This window comes from Calliopsis andreniformis, unplaced genomic scaffold, assembly GCF_051401765.1.
Source record: "Calliopsis andreniformis isolate RMS-2024a unplaced genomic scaffold, iyCalAndr_principal scaffold0022, whole genome shotgun sequence".
Taxonomy (NCBI): Eukaryota; Metazoa; Arthropoda; class Insecta; order Hymenoptera; family Andrenidae; genus Calliopsis; species Calliopsis andreniformis.
The window spans coordinates 10118746-10139716 of NW_027480432.1; the positions used below are offsets into that span (position 1 = coordinate 10118746).

Consider the following 20971-nt stretch of genomic DNA (forward strand, 5'->3'; position numbering starts at 1 on the left):
CTACTGACGTAAAATAAAGAACTATGTTTGGTTGGCAAATAATAATTAACATGTATCAAAAGCCACTTTGACAAATCTTAGATTCTTTCTCAAGAATTCAACATCTCAAGAGCAAAATCAATTATCCCTCAAACAATTCACTATAGTAAATTATTATACTTTGGTTGTCCTATTTTACTATTGCATCAAAATCTGTTGCTCCCAAACAATCCTTTCCTCATTTCCACCAAGTACCTCCCAGCCAACGAACAGGTCCCCTAAACTACAATTAAAGTCTTCTACATTCCACGTTGCCCAATGTTTCCCCGAAAAAGCGACTTCTCGAGGATTATCGTGGTAGGGCAGAAAATCAGTTGCCACTGATTCCCATCGTGGACCTCTACCAATCGGTTTCCCAGAATCCCATAGCCGTCCCATATAATAGCGGTTGTGGGCCCTCCGGATTGCCGAAAGTAAAGAAAGATTTGCCTTTTTGCTCCGATATTAACGGAACGACGTTAACCCCGAGAGACCTCTTCGCGGTGGAGATCGAAGGGTAGAGGGGACTGTGCATATAAAGGAGAGAGCCCTGTGCACGGGGGCTCAGTACCGTTCAAAGATGCGGACTGCTGAGATGCTGCGCGATACCAGGCCCATCTACCATCTTGCGGTCCTAATATCTCTCTCTGTTGGTTATGTCCGTGAGTAAAAGGAATATTTAAAGCTCCCGCGTGCAGACGAGCGCGTACTCGAATCTACCTGGTGCGTTCATTAATCGCGGCGAAGGCAAGTGCTACGTGGTGTGGATACAGGACTCGGAGTTATTTGTGCGCCTTGGAAGTACCTGTGAGATTGATCCACGACTGATGTATCTGTGCATTAATGAAAATATTGATACAGTAGAAAATTGCTATACACGATTTCCTAGGATTCTTTGATTAAACTTCGTGGGTATATTCTGCGAATAGAAGTAAGACCTGTTATGTGAACGTGGGTTGAAAGCTTGTTAAAAGCTTGTAACGAAGATATGAAGTTAGGGTAGGATGGACGATGGACTTGATTTTATTTTGTTGGTGCTAGATGAAGTAGGAATGAAGATAAATATACAGTTAGTGTAATATTTTACTTTAAAATTTTGGACTATTCTTATTTATTAAGGATACTGGAAAGGAATCTGTAATCTTGCTTTTTGACTTAAAATTTGAATAAAAACTAACGCCTGGTCTGGCAACACGTACCCTTTGTCTTCAAAACTGCCGATTGCAAAGGGTTTGCGTTAGAAAAATGATTAAACAAGTAGAAAAGGCTGTATGGTCACGAAAGAAATTATAGATTAAAATAAGCTATAAAGATAGAGTAACACCCTATCTGTAATACATTCTCTGTTATTCGATCTTTTCAGTATGTACTAGGTGCACTAATAGGACTGAAAGTAAAACTCGAACTATTATTTCGCAAATAAAATTTCAAATAAAATTTCGAAAATTAGGCGTCAAAAGAACTCATTTCATTTTGAATCTATCACACGAGGTTCTGCGTACTATAATTTCTTCTGTAGATTCTGCGATAGATTCTCAGTTACACAAGTAACGGACCTGTCAGGCCCCTTAATATCAAATTGATGTAGCTTAAAGATTTAATTTTACTTTCTATTTCTCTACAAATGAATCGTTTATCGATTCGTATCAGTTCCTTAGACTTTCTGATCCATACTTCGATAGAATTCTTAAGCTTTTACTTTTAAACTTCATTATGGACTTGCTCTGACGAGATGCTTCAAATAAAAGTTAATATTTATAAGATAATCTTGTAGTAGGTGTATGTACTTTCTTTCCTTCTTTTCAGAGTTGATTGAAATGGCAGTTAAAAGTAATTGAAGACAAAATATTGGGTTTTATCTATAAGTCTTTTTCCATAGTCTTCATTCAGCCTAATTAGAGAACCATATAACTCTACTTTTCGTAGAAAATGGCACATTAACTTCATTCATCTACTGAGTATTTCACCGACTGTATTTTAGAAGCGTGAATATACAGTGATTCTCAAATTTGTTCATAAAGGATTAGTATCTTCACATGGCAAATTTTAACGATGCCTTACTTTTTGTATTAAAATTAATAAAACTGAATAAGTAGTAAACTTGAGACCGAATGTAAGATACATAGACTGAAGATAAAAAATCCAATGCAATATTTTTCACATCTAAGTAATATATCAAATATATATAAAAGATTTGTGTTAGATAACTTCAATTGAAGAAAAATGTTTTCATGTAAAAAACGAATATTTCTTGCAGTTTCTTTAACCATTACAAATCTGAAGTTAAGAAATTTTATATTTAAGGTGATGATATAAGAACTCAAATGTTTTTTTAAGTATCTGTATCATATTAGACGTGGCAGTCTCTGAGGTCAAAGAATTGGTCCTTCTTGCTTTATCCATTTTTGAAGACAATAATCGCTCAATTATTCAAGTAAAAGTGGATCTGTTTCTAATTTATATTATACTAAGACCAAGTCTGTTACTGTTCCTCTGAAATTTCATATTTTCATTACAGCGATAAAAAAGCTTCAAGCTTCATTCTTACAACCTACTAGCAAAGTTATTCCAAAAAGTCGCGCGATATCATGCATAAATGAAGTAATTAATAATAACAACATGTTTGAAAAATAGTTATCCTCTAAATATAATATTTGCCATAGTAAACGAAGACTATTATTCAACGGAATGCGATAAATTCAAATACAATTTAGACGAAAATCGCAGTCGTAAAATGATGTCCATCAATTTGCTGGATTATACAGTTTAGAAAGTAATTCAGAAAGATAACTGCACATGTATTATATGTCGGTTACTCAAGCGTTTGATAAATCGATTTTTAATAGCTCAATATGTACATGCCACCGCTATAAAATGCATACCTTCCGCAAGGGATACCTTATGTACAGGGTGTTGAAAAAGGAAGGTTTATGTGACAGGCGTAAAAAGTATCTAAACAACGTACCTATATAAGTTCCAGAATCAATCAATCCTTTTGATAGAAAATACAACAAATTCTTTTCAAATTCATACCTATAGATTTACGTAAACTTTGAAATATTCTTTCCATGCCTCGTGTTGTAGGATATGTATGCATTTTCTATTCATTGTTCTTACCTCCTGATATTAATATTCATATACACTTTTGCATATTTTTACTTGAAATTTACTATTTTCCCAGTAAAAAATTTTTTAATTCAACCAGATCGTCGTTATTTGTTGAAATTCATAGCACATTTTCTATCAATATCAATTTCAAGTTTAGAATTTCGTGATCAATTATTATTGACACTGACGTATTGAAAGGCGTTAATAATCTTGTGTATTGACATAAGAATTAAATTAAAATATTTTAATCTACCCACAAAAAAAATCCAAAGTCAGGTAATCAAGGAAATCATTTATACGAGACTTGTTTTTGCGAATCTAATATTCGTTGATATTAGCAGTAATCATGAACTAATTTATTTTATAATTAATTTTTCGGTTTATATTAAATATTTTGTGAAGAGATTCTCTTAGACTATCTAACGTTTGCAAATAATAAGAATTGATTTTACATTGAAAGAATTCATTTTAAGTGCTACATGTTGATTAGATATTTTTTACTCCTCTCGGTGAGTACGATAAACTTCCAAATTTCTAGATCCTTAATTTAACACTTTGAACACTACTGAATTCGTTAGTATAATTTTAAAATTTCAATACTAGAATAACTTTAATATAACTTTAACCCTTTCACCTACGATTTTTTTCGCAATTTTGTCATCTTCGCTGTCGATCTAAAAGAACAAACTACCCCAAACTGCCAACCACAGAGCTCCCGTTAACTATACATAGATTCATCACGCGATGGTGCGTGATCGGTTATTTACAAAAAAGCCTCAACACGCGTTAGCGCGTGATCGGCAACAAAAGTCCTGTAAAAAGCACAAGTCAACCTCGTTAAAAATGGTGAAGGGATTAATAGAAATTTAATGATTCTAATAATTTGAATATAGTAGTCCCTCAATATATCTTCATAATTATAAGTACTGTTTCTTACATTTCTTTGATTTGTGCTCCCCCTTATTTATTATTCTCGAATTGAACAAACCGAAAACGAATGATCAATATTTGAATTACATAGTTACATTATCAGAAACATATCTCTTGCACTATAATTCCTTCATCGGTAATGAATCACAAACTAGTTACGACGGCCTGTTCTATTAATACTTAGATACCTTAGAATTTAATCTTAGATTTAATCTTCATTTCTTGTAGAACCATTACCACTCCAAGTACTACCTAACATCCCGGGTTTCATCCCTGTCTACATAAGGTATGGAGATCAGCCACTGGAGGAAATAAATCCTGCGCTAGCTGAAGCGTTCCATGAAAGATCCAGCTTATCTAAGGTAACTCTAGTTCCGTGGCTGTTGAAACACCTTTAGTCTTATCTTTCAATCTTTTAACTCTGTCACAAATCAAAGATATTCAATTTTTACTCAATTGTATAGAGTATTCTCTATTATATAGATTTACAATAGATTTTTAAACAAATATTAGATCAACGTACGTATTATAATACATTATTTAAGACATTATTCAAGTAAGAAGTTTCTCTTTCTCTTTATCTAGAATTTCATGTTTGCAAATGTGGCAGTTTCCTAATATTTAGCAGAAAAGTCTAGTATTTTATTTCAGTTTATTTCTTCATAAATTGATCATTTATTTGTATCACAAGAAAGCTACTGACTTGTATGAACGTAAAGATTCTTTTTAAACATATCGCTCTTTTGTTGAAACAATGACATGTCTCAAGAATTTTCTGTGCTTGAATTAGCAGTATAAAAAGAACAATTTTTACAGTAAATAGCGATGTTATCTTATTTCTCTAAAAATCATGATCTTTTAATTGTATCATTGCAGTAAACAAATTATTATTAAGAATACCTTGCGACCCATACTATTTATATGCAAGTAACAGTTTCGATTTTACACGAGGAACAAATAACATTAATTTATATGATTCTGATTTATATCAACAAATAATTATAACAATCGTTACTAGAAGAAGGACAGCAAAATATTAGACTAATTGCGCATGCAACAAAATTTTCAGTGAATAAATCGTAACAATCAAAATTCATAACATTCTTTCTATAAAGAATGTATATCACCTGAACTAATTATTCAATAACAAAGTAAATCTGTTACCACCACGTTATAGAGTATCAACTTAGATAGTCCCGTCCCCGAGGACCTCAATCTCGAGAAAGAGGATGAAAGCAAGTACAAAATTGAAGCTGTACGCGTTCGACAAGTAAATAACAATTTCTCTGGGGAATCTGAGGAGAGCAAGAAACCAACAGAGAAAACTGTGAAGACAGCAGAAATTGTCGTCGACAATAGCAAAGGAAATCAGCACGAAAAATCCAGGAGAAAAGTGCCCCCAAAGGGAGTGGTTAAAGTATGAATTTTATTTAATTGTTAAATATTCATTTACCAAAGTTATATCACTCAGACATTTGAACAAATATTTTCTATTATTTTTCCAAGTGTTGTTCCTACACAATTCTTCGATTGTTCTTTCAAACTATTCTGTTCGCCTCTTTTACTCGCTACTTTTATTAACAATGACCATTATGCCATTTTCGTACACATGTTGACGATAGTCTTACATGACGCTTCCAAGAAATATCGCCACCGGTTTCTATACTCATATTGCATTCATGGTTCTGTCGTGTACATTTTACCAGTTGACGTCTAATCGCTAATCTAAAGGAGAAATCAGTGACTCATTAAATTGTCTGTCCTTTCAACTCATCGTATCATAATATATCAATAGGCGTAAATTAACACCTTTGATAGTCATTTTACGTAGATCTAAGATAATCAAATATCTGCAAAGCTTACTAAGTAGAAAGGAAGTAGGGATTTTTTTTATTTGAATCATTCATCAAGAATGATGAAACTACGTGTTTACATACGAAGTGCTTTCTAATAGAGGAATTCTATATTCATTACTTTTAGCAATTTAACATTTTCATTTTTTTTTTATTAAGAATACTACATGATTAATTTCTCAGTTTTTTAAAATTTGTGTTTAATCAACATTGGGAAGAAGTTTCGAATTCAAACATAGTCCATCATAATAATACATATACAGAGTATACAATTTTATTGCAATCATTCTGGTTATTTTACTTGAATTTAAAATCCTCGTAATAAATAAAATTTCTTATTACATCACCATAAAGATTCTTGAACTAAACTTCTCAATTTTTTTAGAATAATCATCAAAAATAAAAAATACATGTTCCTCTTTTATATTGTAGCGTGAGTTATTACAATTAAGAACGATCGTTTTAATTTCCAGCTTCTTCCACTTACTGAAGAAGAAAAGAAGGCTTTAGAGTTATCACAAATTGAGGAAGCAAAAAGTCGAAACAATATAGAGGACAAATACAAAATTCTAAGCAATATAGAGGAAGAATCAAAGAGTCCAAAAGAAAAGTCAAATCAATATCTACCAAAATCGTCGAACGATGAACCACGAGACAAAAACAGTAAAAAGACTTCTGATTTGGTTGAAAAAGTTGAATCGATCATAACTGAAGAATTAACTCCACCTAAACTTCGCCAAGCAGAAGTTGAAAACGCTCCTGCAGCTCCAGTTACAAGTGATGAATCGCCTATTAAGAAACAACCTCTTCCACATGTTTTATCAAACGTCCACAAACTGTCTCCTTCACCAGAAATATTATTGGAATTAGAGAAAGAGCGGGCAGAGAATCAATCTTTAGAAGAAAAATCAAAATGAAATAAACGTGCTCATAGTGAGACTTATTTATATTAATAATAATAATAATCTAGCATTTTGTGATAAATATTTGTTTAATGAATCGTATGATATAATTTTTTATTTTTAATTTACAAATGTTATGAATGGAATTGTCATTATTGTGCGTTGTTGACTTAAGAGCTGCTTGAAATATTCTATACTCAAATATAATTTATCGAAGGTACCGTATAAAACCAAATTCAAGTTTTATTTGAACTGTACTTACAGTATTTTCTCGCTATAAACTCACCGCTGTTTCCTTTTGGACTTATTTTCTTGCTTTTCACTTTTGGCCATTAGAACGAACTATTAACACAAAAACTGAGCTCAAAAATATGTCTTTTATTCTCTCTAATCTCGTTGTTTAAATTTGAACCATATCGAGAGTTTAGACTAAGTGAAAATTCTATGATATAAATTCTGATTAGGCTCGATTGCAACAGGTCATGATCATGATTTAAAATATTCACAGATTATTAAAAGTATTTTATTTTATTAAAACTATTTTATTAAAACTACAAAAGTTGATACAAACACAGATATATTGTTTACATGTATCATTTACCAAATGATAAAAGATAATGAATTCGAATTTATCTGGAGGTACATAAATTTCTACGAAATATAGTCAGTTGCCCGATAGTTTTTTATTAATTTTCTCCTGTTTATTAAGCCTGCTCACGTAACTCTACTCTATAATCATTGTTAGTCATATTCAAAATGAGCAAAGCTGGCACTATATTAAAATCATTCCTTGTAGAAGTCTTCTGGATCGATCTTACATTTTTGAAAATATTTTCATTGACCTTTAGATTCAATGACGATCGGCGGTCTTGAAGAAATCTTGCGCTTGATAAAATGAATGCATTGTTCTCAGATCTGCAAGAAAAAGCTGGCAAATTCTGCTTGACTTCTGGTATATAAATATCACGAATCGCTTGACAGTGAACATTCGTCAATTTCATTGGCTTCTGTGAAGATCCCTGTAAAAGTTCTTCATTAATGGGTTTAGAGATCCTCAACTGCGTCCCTTTGTTCTTTTTCATGTCTCCATGAATTTCTGGATTTTGGGGATCCTTTGATGCTCCATTAAAAATGTTTAATTGCAAACTACGGGCCAAGGATGCTCCGCTGGGTATAGCCACTTCAACCTTGGCGATTTTTGACAAAGAGAAGATTAAACATAGTTCCTTACTTTGGTAAGGACATGGCGCTCCCAAGAGGCTTTTGTTTAATGCTCGAGGACGATTCTTGTTACAATTTTCACTACAATCATCAGTGCCCACTGCTTTATTATTTAACTGTTCAGCTTTGCGCGTTGTGGTGTCGAAATATTTGTTTGTGGGTCGATCCAAAGCCTCTGTTGCATTATTTGCAACGATAGATCTTGAATTTTGGTCTCGTATTGTTCTACCGTTAGCCAAGAAAACGGTATTAGTCAACATCACGATATAGATTAATCGTTCACCAAACATTATGGTAAACGTGAGAAACTTTTCACGATATTTTCTGCTCACGTAACTGTTTTACGTTTTCTGTCACGGACAAGGACTGTCCTCGTAGCAGCGCGGTGAACACTGACTCTGATGAAAAAAAAACAATGTCCTGGGGACAGAAGATTGGCCCGTTGTCTCGACACTGTATGTTCATTTCATGCTCGCTGACCTTATCTCCTGTTTAGACATCGTTCGAATACCGTCGAATTCTGACTTATCTCTTGAAGAATTTTACTTCGACTTCGGTTTCACGCTGCAGGGAACTTTAAACTGATTCAGCATGACGTTCAACCTACCTATAAATTATTTTCATAACTAAACGAATAGTGGGTAAGTACTTCATTATTTTTAATTCTACATGGGAATAATTAAAATTTTGTTTAGCGATTATTTAATATTCATTTAAATTCTCCGTTTAAATGTTAAATTTATTTTAAATATAAACAGTTCAGCAACCATCAAGTGTTTTGGAACTGAAATTTACAAAATCAAAAAGTGGAATTAATCATTTTGACCCATGAATGGCTTATGCAATTTAATATTCGTTTATGTGGACATGTATCACATCTGTCCATAAGTATTATAGTTTCAGAAGGTAATTTTTTTTCTGAAAAGTTAATATAATTAAATTTTTTAATTGTTTATGCGTTGTTTGCACTGATTTTCTGTTTGTCAAATAACTGTTTAAAAGAGTTCTTAGTAAAGAAATCTATCGGTATACATATTATTGTTCCTAGGATGACTTCATGAATTCATAATTAGAGTAAGATATTAAAATCAGAGGAAGTTTATAAAAAAAATACACAGAAAGATTATGAAAAGACGATGAATTCGGTAGCATACACACATTTAACAGGAAGATAAAAAAACATTGGTCGGTCAACAACATACGATTGCAAATTAATTCTAACGGAAATACCAGCAGCTTTTACTAGCTGTGAAAACATGTAAGGAAAACACATGGAAATTATGATAAACATTGACCTATCATACATGTATACTTATCTTTTGTATACTTTTTATGACTTTTCAAAATTTAAGCAATTCACTAACAGTGATGATAAATACAGAGATAAAAAATAATACCTACCTTACAAAAATTTTATATAAAAAATAATTAAAAAGTTGTTTCTTACTAAAATTGAGAATATCAATTTCGAAGTCTGAAACAGTGTTTCATAAAACGATATAGAAAATTTATTTCGATTGAAATTTATTTTCTTAATAAATTTTAAATTAATTTGACTAACAATATTCGTCTAATTTCCTTTACTTTCTATGCATGTGATAAACATGTTTATCTAAATTCAAATTCTAGTAAGTATAATTAATCATTTTTATATTCAATTAATATTTCAAGAATCATAATTACAACAAAAATAAAACAAACAAGGAAAAGTCAGAACTAAACAGTGAAACAAAATATAGACGAAGTTTAATTATCAAAATATAATTTTATTTATTAATTATAATAAAAACTAGAATTTGCTTAGAATGTACACACATTATAATACTATAGATATTTCGTGTATTGAACACTGAAGACTACTATCTACGTATTTAATCACTGCCATTTACAAATATGCATATTCACGAAGTACTACGTCCCATTAATAAGTAGTATTTTAAAGTAATTAGAAAAGTAAATATTAAATGTTATATATTTGTAGATTTCCTTTGAATTTTTGAATCTTAAGGACATGCGCAGTATACAACGTGCGTTTCTACTGTGTGCGCGGTAAAGGTGCGCGATGTGATGTCAACAACTTGTAACGTAAAATGTGAGACGTGCGTTTTACGTTGCACGTATGCCATAGAAATATGTATATTTTACTATTGTTTATACATTAGCGGCGTAATGCTGTAATTTAACCTTACTATCGAGTAAGAAGCAAGATTTCATTCAGATAGAAATAGTCGATTTCGAAACTGCCTTCTGTTTAGTGAAGATTGCGATTGATTTGAATTGAAAATTTAATACTTATTTTTTGCTATATTCATAGATATATAAAAGTAAATTTAGTTCTTCGAACAAGTTGTTATTTAACGTCGTAAATAATTGACGTATGATTAAAAAGCAGCATTAGAATGATACATAACCTAAAAATTGTTTAATTGTGATTGATTCTTGTGTCAGCATCTATCACCGAATGTGAAGTAGTGGTAAATTGAAGAAAAATGGCAGGCCAACAACATCCCTTCCCATCTGGGTTTCCCAATGTGCAACAGTCTGCAATGCGAACACAATTTGGTGGAGGTCAAATGGTATCCGGTTTGATGGGACCACAGCAAGGTAAGAAGTTTATTTGAGTGAAATTAAATAAACGATAAAAAAATACTAGACTGTTAAGCAATAAAATTTTCATAGGCATGGTAAATCCACAACAATTTGGAGTTGGAGTTGGTGTCGGAGTTGGAGTTGGTGGAGTAGGCACTAATGCAATGGGTATGCCTAATGCCCAACAAGTGTTGGCTCAACAACAACAACAGCAGCAATCTGTTGCAATGCAACAACAGATGCAACAAATGCAACAACAGCAATTGCAGTTACAACAGCAACAGCAAGCTGCTATGGTACAGCAAAATAATCAGGCAAATAATCAAGCTACTACGCCACAAACTCCTGTGCCTCCCACTCAACCACCACCTCAGCAACAACAAAATAAGGAATTTAACACTGCCAGTTTGTGTAGATTTGGTCAAGAAACTGTGCAAGACATTGTTAGTCGCACTTTAGAAGTCTTCCAAACATTGAAAGTTCTACAACCACCAAATGGTATTTAAGATTTACGTCACTGATATTTTAATCATATTAAAATATATTAACCACTCATAGACAGGTTCTATGCATTATATGGGCTTTTATCTGGTCTTGTATCATTACAAAATGCATATATTATGCATTAGGGGTGAGTTAGAACCTAATTTTAAAATTGTTGAGACTTGAAATCTAAAACTTTCTGAAATTCAATAGTCTTGAAACTACTTATATACAATATAAAAAATGATAATAATATATGCAATAATAATATACAAAAATATCTGAACTAGATTTTTATTGAAGAACAGTAGCATCCAAACACTTTTTGAACCTAATCTACTTCTTTTTTCATCAATTTTAATGCTGGATGTAATGAAAAGTCTTTTAACAAATACCAATGATGATTGCATAATGGATATAGATATTTTTTTTGATAATTTCTTTAGGTTTTAAGAATTTTCTAAATAGTTTCTAGAAACTCATTCTACTACAATTCTGTTTAAGAAAACTTTTGTAAATAATTTGTCTGTAACTAAAATATATGTTAAACCATTTAACTTAGTTAGAAAAGTCAATTTTCCTAATGATATAATTTTCATTTACATTTACACGGATAAAAATGTACTCTCACTGAAGGATTCAGCACATTTTATGATATGCACTTATATAAAGTGTGTTTATTGATAATATAATATACAAAAGTATATTATTTCATGAGAAATTGTAATTTCAGGTATGGCACAAGGAGCAAGTCTAGCTAATGAGAAAAAGACTAAAGTACAAGACCAACTAAGAACATTAAAACTATTATTCAAACGTTTGAGACTGATTTATGAAAAATGTAATGAAAACTGTCAATTGCAAGGTATGGAGTATACGCATATAGAAAGTTTAATTCCTTTGAAAGAGGAATGGGATATGAAATCTGATGAGAAAAAGACATCTGAAGCTTACAGGATTGCGTGTGAAGAAAGCAAAGAAATTATGGAGGTAAATATAAATTCCACAAAACAAAACGTTAATTTTGTATCGTACAACTAAATCTGTTTATGTTTTTTTAGCAAGTTGTATTGAAAAATAGGCATCTCAAGGAAATTATCGATCATTTACGACGTATCATTTCAGAAATAAATACAATGTTAAATATGCGACGATCTTAAACTATAAATTGTACATAAATATTTGTATAAGTTATTAGAAATATGTTAAGAATAAAGATACTATTTCCTATTTATAGCGAAAGCATAAACATTACCTTTTTAATCTTATTGTGTCACATTGATATTATCCACCTCTAAGTGAATAATATCGCTTGCTCTCAGAACTGCCTCTGGAATGTTGCCCAATGGTGTTTCCATATTACGTACGTAGACCTCCAAGCAATCTACATCACAACCTCTAAATTCAGCAGAAACGTGCGTGTTTTCATGTAAATAGAATTCTGCTTTTTTGCCTGTAACAAATAATTCATAATTTTAGTAGATATTTAATTTTGTTATAAGATTATTGGTTTTTTGATAAGTACAAATAACATTAAACCAGAAGCAATGTGTTTTAAAATTTCATGAGTTGTATAATTATAATTACTGCTCTATTCATACAATCATAATTAATAAACATAGTCGATTTAATATTTAAGTTGATTACATTTGCGCATTAGAAAACTCGAACTTTGACATTGGCGCCACGTTTAAGCAATGTTATATCAAATTAAATCGTCATGACAGAAAGTAATGATTTTACGACGTCTAATACACGTTGCTTCAGTTTACACAGAAATTAGATCTAAATATTCGTTTAGTATTGTATCTGCAAAGTGAAAATAAGAGTAGAAGAAAAGAGGGCATCGTACCAACAATTCCAGTTATCACTCGTAGAAATCGCTCGCGCAGAAAAGCACGAGCTTCTTGTTTTTCCGGAGTGGCAAACTCTAAAGTAGTCTCATTTTCATCTAATTTTGCATTGTCTTCAACGGTGCCAGTCATTTTGCAGAGAAATTTTTCGGGTTCAGTACATAAAAGCAGAGATTTCCTTTATGGCGGAAGTAAAGCAGCGCATCACAGTGCCGCTGTTTTGCCCGCCAAATTTGAATGATGAATAACGTAACTACGCTTTAGAAGAAAATTTTAACTTTTAACTTAACATACATATATATGTATAAATCTATTTTACAGATGTTGCTAAGCAGCGATATATTCTTCATATAAGAAAAATAGCTTCATACAAAAATTCTTGTTCATTAAATGTTATTTGTAGATATAGTTTGTAATTTTTCGAACATACCTTTATTATAAACAGCTAATTAATAACATATTCATTTATTTTATAGTAGATACCCACATATCCTAAAGAGGAAGTTTAGATTACCGCAATTAACATATTTTTAATGATATCTAAAGAACATACTTTCACGAAGTGGAACATAGGGGTGACCCGCAGGTTTTGAATTTTGTTAAACACTTCCATTAGTTTCTCTTCACTCTCGTTCCGAGCAGCAAGCAGTAACAATGAATTTCCTACCCTTCGCGCTCCTAATTACCATTTTCTGCTGCAATAGTAAGTACTTGTGTCAAAATACTGTATATATCTAAAAGAAGCTTGTACACATTTCCTCGTGTCAATAATATTAATTTTAAATACTTTTTAGGATCATTCTGTAACTCCATAACGACAACTGAAAGTGACAAAATGGTACGCAGATCGTCGATGATGTCAGTGACGAAGAAAGATGAAAATCGTACAGAAGGGAAACAAATGCCATGGAGGGTTGCATTATTTCCGACGCAAAATCCCATAAAAATAGAAGAATTGAAAAAAATCGCAAACACAAAAGACGATTCCTCAAATAGGAGGACCAAGTTCCTTGGTAGTTTGGCTCTCCTAGCTGGTTTGGCCAATGCTGCTACAGCAACTACCAAAAACTACATCAGATCTCCACCAGTGCCTCCAAACCCCGATATTACGCGACTTTCACCTCATATTGCCACAGTTTACGACCCTCACATTTACATACCTCATCCTTACATCGTTGCCACTCCTCTGGGAGTTTATCCTTTATTGAACCTCCTGCGGCTGCAATCCATTGGTGGAGTGCAAAACGACTTTCAAACATTGACGCAAAATCCACAAGTATCGAATCTCCTGGAAGAGAAGAAACCGCTTGACCTGTTGAACAATGACAAATACATGGACGAGACGAAGCGGGTCGAGAACGTCAAAACTTCAAGCAGCGTCCAAGACGAGGCTGATGAGAGAGAAGAGTTGCAAGTTGAAAACGATCGGAACGCGGAAGAGAAGGTAAGAATTTAGTAAGGTGAACAAATAGAAATTAGTGCGGATGACTAAGAGAAGATTTGTCGTATATTGCGTTTCGTGTTGGGGGATGAAAAGGAAAGATAAGAATTGTAGTATAAAGTTTCACAGATTCAAACTCAAATTCAAGATTTATCATAGTGTGTACTTTATATTTTTGTATTTGTCAGTTATCTACATTGTTTAGTTGCAACAGCAGTGGTGTATTAATGTATACTGGGTTTCAAGGTGCAATGCAAAATTAGGACCCTTAATACTATGACAAAGAAAGTTATTCTTAAAAAGATTTTATTTTAAAACGACGAAACTGTTATAATTAAAAGGTTTTCTATGTTTTGTAACTAAAAGTAATTAATTTAAGTGACAGTTTTCCTGGATTTTTATTTTGGAAAATTTTTAATAATCTCTTTATAATACAAATTTTTAATTATGTTAGCAAAAAATATAATCAGATTGTTTTTATTATCTTGTAAAGAAGTTTCATCATGTGTTTATGTACTTTCACGTATAGAAATACTTGCAATTAATGGTAAATGATTTTACTTAAATTTTCGTTAAAGCGACAATGAATTAATTTATGTGCCTAATAAAGATGGTATTAATCAATAAACAAAGTCACACTAAAGTTACTGTATATTTCTATTTTCTGGATCTTTTAACAATATTAACAAACTTTTTAACAACATACTTTCTTGTCTTATATAAACAAATTTTAATTCATTAGTTCAACACATACATTTAATATATATTTTAGGATAAAAGAATCTATAGCTGAACAAAAATGACTATTAAATCATAAAAATAAGCGTGAATATTTTTATTTCACGAAGTTACGATAATAAACATAGAAATAAATAATGCGATTAATATGCAGGTGAATTTACTTATTTTGCTTTTATAGGTCTTTTTATATTCGTTTCTATTTTATTGACGATCGGTAGGTTGCCCCTGGAACTGCGTGCGATGCGCAAAAAAAGTTCATGAAGAAGCAAGGTAATCCTAAAGTCCTCGAGGATGAGGATGAGGATGAGGATTTCTCAGCCAGACTAATTTTTCGGGCAACAAAGACTACCACGACTGCCAGAGCGCTTTCGGCTAACCAAATTGCTATCAATACGACCACAAGCAATACAACTTCTTCATCGCCTACAACTTCTTCATCGCTTCCAACTGTAATAGATGTTACGGAAACTTCGACAATGAATAGTACTGAGGCTGTCACTCCACCTTTGCATGGATATTACGGGGGGTATCCTCAAAGTGTAAATAATATCGAGTTTACAACAGCAGGTCAGGATTACAAATATCAGGATTACGATCATGTTAATTACAATTTGCCTTCTTACGAGAAACCTGCAAATTTCTACTCGGACGACAAGTATAATTATTATTCTAATCCCAGTGCTGATGGCTTTCCATCGAATCAGTTTCAGCAAGATCAAATACCTGAATTCTTATCCAGTGATTTTAACAGGTTTTTGTATACTCCTGACAATACCCCACCGTTTATCAACGCTGGTTTTAGACCTGTTGCTTAACATTTTGACATGTATTTTTGCGTATTTTCGAAATACGTAAAGCTCGTTTATAATGACAATAATTAAATCAGATATTTTATTGTTAATGAGGTGCATGTAGGGTAAAACAGAGATTATATTAAGTAAGCTGACGTATAGAATTAAATAAATGTTTTACGTTAAATACAAGTTGAAAAGCATCTACTAATTTTCTCTTTTCCTTGTGTGTGCCTTTATATTATGCTTTGATTCGACGTAAATTATTGTAGCCTTGTACTTCTGTATGTCGTGACAATAATATTATTGACAGGCTGCGACCCTTATTGTTAGTGGAACATAATGGTAACGGGAGATTGCTGGATTAGTTTGTTGACAGACGTGTATAAGACAGTATAGTTACATTAAGTTTGGGAAATAGTTTATAAAATTCTGCTAATATGTGTCTTGGTAAAGTGAAAGTGTTTGTTCTATTGTTCATTACGCTAGTGTTTATGGTTGACATTTTCGTAGCTACGAGTAAGTACATAACATTTACTATTTATTACTTTTACTGTAGTAGTATATTACTTTAAAAATTTCTTAAAAAAATAATTAAAAATTAGGTATATTATTAAAGCGCCTTACTATAAAAATGAATCAGTCAGTAAGTTAGATATTGTATTCGACAAAATAATTACTCTAGATCGCTAAATAATTATTTTTCTAGAAACAAATTCAATGGTTCCCAGCGATGAAGTCAATTACTTATCAAAACGATTAATGAAGTATTCATTGTTGTCTAGTGAAATAACGAAAACTAGTTTTATGGCAGCAAATAAACAGGAGAGAAATTACAATCATCAAAACTCATTATTTGGTAAAAAGTATAAAATGCACGGAGTTAACGATTTCTCCAAACCCAATGGAAACCTTGAACCACATCGAAACAAAAGTTTAATAAGACATTTGAATAATCCAAATTCACAGTTACATCAAATTAGTGCAAATTATGCTAAAGTAGATTCGGATTTGAACGCGTTTTTATTGAGATTATCTGATTTATCACGGAAAGAAAAATGGAGATTTCAACACATATTCAAGAAGAAAGTACAAAAAAGGAGTGCATTTGATGAAGCTGATAATAGGAAGAAAGGATTGTCCAAAGGGAAACAAAGAAAAGTGAAAGCACTAGGGCATTTACTTCAGAATAATATCTCAAATAAAAGTAAAGACGATCCCCAAGACGACTATATTGATGATGATGATGACACTTATTGGAACAGCGTAAATAGAAAGAAGATGAACTGGGAGGATTATCAAAATCAGGATGGAGCAAGCATAATGGAACTAATTGCTTTAAATACGAGACATAAAACGTATATGCGTGACAAATATTTCTATTGATATAACTTCTTGTTAATTCTGTTTTATTTGCTAATAGGAAATTTAATTCGTAACCACTGACTATAATTATAATAGATATTAAAATCTTGTGTACACAATTTTACATTTTTTCTAAAACATGAGTTCAATTTACTGAATTTTATTAAGTTTCATATTTAATTTTATTAATGGATTTAGTTTATTTGAAGTTAGAATTATCTAACAGTTAAATGATAATTAAAATTTCGTATTTACATAAAATTGAATGTAGAAGAGTCTTGACGATTAATTACTTTATAAACTATGTACATGTCCTATATAAAGATAAACTGCATTAGCGCAATGAAACATCCATTTACTTTTTTCTATTTCGTACTTTATCGCTGTTAAATTACTCGTGCAACGTACGGGCAATTTTAATCGAACGCCACTGCGTAATTAAACGTTTAAAATCATCAGTACTACCTCGATGTTCTATTAACAAAGCACGTGTCCTTGATAATAGAGTTCATACATTTAAAAAATGTATGTGTCGCTGTTCTTTGTGATATACAACATGTTTGCACAATTGCTTGTAGATTGCACAGTTGTTTGAAGTTATATTTATAATCGATAACAAAAGGAACTCATCAAATCACGTGACTGGTCTCTCATGTTAACGCCGATATAAAGATGATAGCAAAATATAAGCTCTGACGGTTTTTAATTGTTAATTAATCGGCGAACTCTTCCGTCAGAAACGACCAATTGGACAGCGTGGCTCGCAGGGAAGAAACCTGTTTTATTTTCGGACGAGTTTGGAGGGCTGGGTTTCTCGTCTATTTTGAGAAGGCCGCCACTGCTGGTATTGTGTCTCTAAAGACGTGGATACTTTGCAGCTTTCACGTTTAATCTTTCACAAAAAAAATTTCATTTCATTTCAGAGTTGAACCCCTTTACACATTTACATATGAATATTATTTTCAACCTACAGTCTTGAAATAATGAATCAATTTCAGAAAGTGAGGAGCTTCGGGATTAAAGCTTTTTATATTAATAATTTCTGACAACAACATAAAGAGGTACAAGAAACTCGAAAATAGAAAAATTATGAAGTAAACTATAGTTGCAAAATATGTTCATATGTCGCACAAATAATTAAAAATGAAAGATATTAATTTTCTCTCTCATGTTTATTGTTATACTTTATTGACAAGTACTGTAATATCGAAAAAATTGCGAAAACACTTATATCAATCTACACGAGAATTTTAATAGTTTGATTGAATCAGATGGAGTGAAGGTTCGGAGGCTAAATTAATTAAAAACTTCCACTGACACAATTATGAATTCTGAACGTAGAATGCACGTGAGATGCGCGAAAACTATACTCGCTCGTTTCGAAGCTTAATGTATGTATCGAGGTAGGCTGGATATTGGCAGGGTATTGCGTGCACGGTTATGCAATAAGCAAATAGGAAATAATCGACTTCCTTCGCGAAAGTGTGAAGTTAGCCCGCTGATATAATCGTGTCGATATATTTATGGTCTTAATTACACCATAGAAATGTTTGAAATATTCGCAACACCTGTTTAATTAATTCCCAAATAACATAATACCAAATTAGTGGCCTCCGACTGGCTACCCAATTCGGTTAAACCTGTTGCATCGCGTGAGGATTTGTCGCAAATGCAAATTTACAGCAGTTTGAGGTGTCGTATTTCGTTATGCAGCTCTCGATAGGTCGTCACAGAAGTATCTACGCGATCAGATTAGAACGTGTCTCTTTAAGTCTAAATATGTACCGGGTGTCAGAGTTGAACGCCCTAGGATTTCCGGTCTTCCTCGTGTACACTTTGGTTTTCCGTTTTTTTTTTTTCTACTTTCAGTACGAGCACTTACACCTCTTCGTCTGGCGACGATCTTCCTCCTTTCTCTGTCTCTCTCTGTGTCGCTCACACTTTTTTCCACGCGAAACCTAATAGCCTTGCATCCTCTAGGACACTTCAGGACTATTTCCTGCCTGTCAGACAAACCGGATGGTAAACCGCAGAACGTAAGACCCTATAGAATACTTTAGTGACACGATAAATGAATGGCACTACCGTGTGGAAAATTATGGACGAATAATTGCAAATCGTGTAATTTGTAAACTTTTCAATTCGGTGAATTGTATTATTGGTGGTCTTGTTTTGCTTTCTTGTTACGTATTCATAGGTGTGCACGAGTAATAAAATCGTTCTTCCAGAAATTTTATTGCTCAAGATTAGATTTAGTAACCACTGGATTGTATCTTTTGCGCACTAAATATGCCATTGTTCCATTCTGTGTTTTTCGCTATACCTCGTGTTTTATAGAGGAATTGCGATAGAAGCGATGCTCAGTTACAAATTTGGTCATCTGAATAAAAGTATATGTTAGGAAAGAAAAGATAGATAATTTGTGATTTAATAAGACTGTAAAACGTTATTTTTAAGCATATGCGTAGAGATTATTATTATATTGTAGTGGAATATATTTACAGATATGGAAAATGAAAGAAATTGTTGATTTATTATGTACGATTGCTTGGTTTTTATAGGAAAAACCAAAGTAAAATGAATTATGACGTTATACAAATAAGTGATTAAACTACAGTAAAAATAGATACTTTCCAAAGATTTTCGTTAATTGAATTTCATTTTTGTTTAATAACATATTTCAATGGGTGTCAGAAATTACTTTCTATAAATAACTAATAATAAATGTTGCTTTTCTGCTAGATGACTTCTTAATTTTTCTTTAGTGTTTATGTTGGTTTTCGTGAATTCTGAGGGTCGATTCATTTCATAGGAGTGGTCATGCCATAATTTTAATTTTGAGTCTTAAATATGTAAAATAACCGAATGGTTAGATAATGTTTCAAGTTGCATCCCTTTAATTTTTCTTTTAATATTTATACAATAAGATATAACAAATCAACATTATCTCTACTTTTAGGTTTCTAATAATAAATTGTTCATGTACTGTACTGTAATATGATGTAATATATTTTTCTTACGTATTGCACAGTTATTAGAAATTAGAATTTCCTGAGCGTCTGAATATTAATGAGTGTCAAAGAATCACTATTATGTATAATGATTATAATAAGTATCTACTCAATTCAAAAATGTCTAAATTAAGTTCCTCAGTTATATTAAACGGTTTAATAGAACTTTTAGAACCAACTCTAGATTTACTTGTCCATGAGTTTATCAGAATAAAATAAAGAAGATTAATAATAATGATAATGAGCCACATTTCTTATTACCATTAATACATTATCAATCACTGTATCACAGAAGGACATTCTACTTCCAGGATGTTAAGTAGGTGCCTATTCTATGTCGTCAGAACTCCTGTTATAATATTTCTCTCATGAGTTCACAAAAAAAAGAAATCAGTGAATGTGTAGCCGGAAAAGGTAAATGTAAAGTAAATGTCTCAATACTCAGACACTTAAGATATCAAATGTCCCAGTAAGTGAATATCTTAAAAGATCATGTCCCAATATTTGAATTGCGTTCCAATAGTTGAATATACTATTTTTCCTCTTTTTATTAGGTGCATTAAAAAAGGTCAAAATGAAATAAAACTAGCGTTAGTGTTCAAGCATCGAGACACGATCGACTACTAGGACATTACTCATCACAAAGTAAGGCGTTATGCGAGTTC

General features: G+C 32.0%; 6 protein-coding genes across 6 annotated transcripts; 4 read left to right on the plus strand and 2 right to left on the minus strand.

Moving 5' to 3' along the window:
- The first annotated feature begins 597 nt into the window (after positions 1-597).
- Positions 598-7687, plus strand: LOC143187176 (uncharacterized). Its single transcript, XM_076391231.1, has 4 exons — positions 598-680; positions 4285-4418; positions 5234-5473; positions 6383-7687. Exons 1-4 carry the CDS (start codon positions 599-601, stop codon positions 6824-6826), a joined length of 900 nt encoding a protein of 299 aa, XP_076247346.1. The 5' UTR covers position 598; the 3' UTR covers positions 6827-7687.
- Positions 7516-8292, minus strand: LOC143186682 (uncharacterized). Its single transcript, XM_076390390.1, has one exon. The coding sequence runs from the start codon at positions 8290-8292 to the stop codon at positions 7516-7518; it is 777 nt and encodes a 258-aa protein (XP_076246505.1).
- A 1749-nt stretch (positions 8293-10041) lies between these two features.
- LOC143187126 (mediator of RNA polymerase II transcription subunit 30) lies at positions 10042-12353 on the plus strand. Its single transcript, XM_076391124.1, has 5 exons — positions 10042-10227; positions 10481-10636; positions 10712-11119; positions 11838-12094; positions 12166-12353. Exons 2-5 carry the CDS (start codon positions 10522-10524, stop codon positions 12262-12264), a joined length of 879 nt encoding a protein of 292 aa, XP_076247239.1. The 5' UTR covers positions 10042-10227; positions 10481-10521; the 3' UTR covers positions 12265-12353.
- On the minus strand, positions 12259-13127 carry LOC143187127 (gem-associated protein 7). The gene is made up of 2 exons (XM_076391125.1): positions 12957-13127; positions 12259-12557 (listed from the first exon to the last, which is right to left on the minus strand). Exons 1-2 carry the CDS (start codon positions 13087-13089, stop codon positions 12370-12372), a joined length of 321 nt encoding a protein of 106 aa, XP_076247240.1. The 5' UTR covers positions 13090-13127; the 3' UTR covers positions 12259-12369.
- Positions 12337-16116, plus strand: LOC143187125 (uncharacterized). Its single transcript, XM_076391122.1, has 4 exons — positions 12337-12467; positions 13434-13660; positions 13752-14401; positions 15358-16116. The coding sequence occupies exons 2-4, from the start codon at positions 13612-13614 to the stop codon at positions 15952-15954; spliced, it is 1296 nt and encodes a 431-aa protein (XP_076247237.1). The 5' UTR covers positions 12337-12467; positions 13434-13611; the 3' UTR covers positions 15955-16116.
- Positions 16117-16650: 534 nt separating this feature from the next.
- LOC143186683 (uncharacterized) lies at positions 16651-17350 on the plus strand. Its single transcript, XM_076390391.1, has one exon. It carries the CDS (start codon positions 16651-16653, stop codon positions 17314-17316), a length of 666 nt encoding a protein of 221 aa, XP_076246506.1. The 3' UTR covers positions 17317-17350.
- Positions 17351-20971: the final 3621 nt, after the last annotated feature.

Bases quoted from the DNA above. Each gene is read 5' to 3' on its own strand.
- LOC143187176 (XM_076391231.1), top strand. From the start codon at position 599: ATGCGGACTGCTGAGATGCTGCGCGATACCAGGCCCATCTACCATCTT. The intron at 681-4,284 runs GTGAGTAAAAGG...CATTTCTTGTAG, and splicing joins TCTCTCTGTTGGTTATGTCC to AACCATTACCACTCCAAGTA. The intron at 5,474-6,382 runs GTATGAATTTTA...TTTAATTTCCAG, and splicing joins CCCCAAAGGGAGTGGTTAAA to CTTCTTCCACTTACTGAAGA.
- LOC143186682 (XM_076390390.1), bottom strand. From the start codon at position 8,292: ATGTTGACTAATACCGTTTTCTTGGCTAACGGTAGAACAATACGAGAC.
- LOC143187126 (XM_076391124.1), top strand. From the start codon at position 10,522: ATGGCAGGCCAACAACATCCCTTCCCATCTGGGTTTCCCAATGTGCAA. The intron at 10,637-10,711 runs GTAAGAAGTTTA...AAATTTTCATAG, and splicing joins TTTGATGGGACCACAGCAAG to GCATGGTAAATCCACAACAA. The intron at 11,120-11,837 runs GTATTTAAGATT...TTGTAATTTCAG, and splicing joins AGTTCTACAACCACCAAATG to GTATGGCACAAGGAGCAAGT.
- LOC143187127 (XM_076391125.1), bottom strand. From the start codon at position 13,089: ATGACTGGCACCGTTGAAGACAATGCAAAATTAGATGAAAATGAGACT. The intron at 12,558-12,956 runs GTACGATGCCCT...TATTTGTTACAG, and splicing joins AGTGATAACTGGAATTGTTG to GCAAAAAAGCAGAATTCTAT.
- LOC143187125 (XM_076391122.1), top strand. From the start codon at position 13,612: ATGAATTTCCTACCCTTCGCGCTCCTAATTACCATTTTCTGCTGCAAT. The intron at 13,661-13,751 runs GTAAGTACTTGT...AATACTTTTTAG, and splicing joins TACCATTTTCTGCTGCAATA to GATCATTCTGTAACTCCATA. The intron at 14,402-15,357 runs GTAAGAATTTAG...GACGATCGGTAG, and splicing joins ATCGGAACGCGGAAGAGAAG to GTTGCCCCTGGAACTGCGTG.
- LOC143186683 (XM_076390391.1), top strand. From the start codon at position 16,651: ATGGTTCCCAGCGATGAAGTCAATTACTTATCAAAACGATTAATGAAG.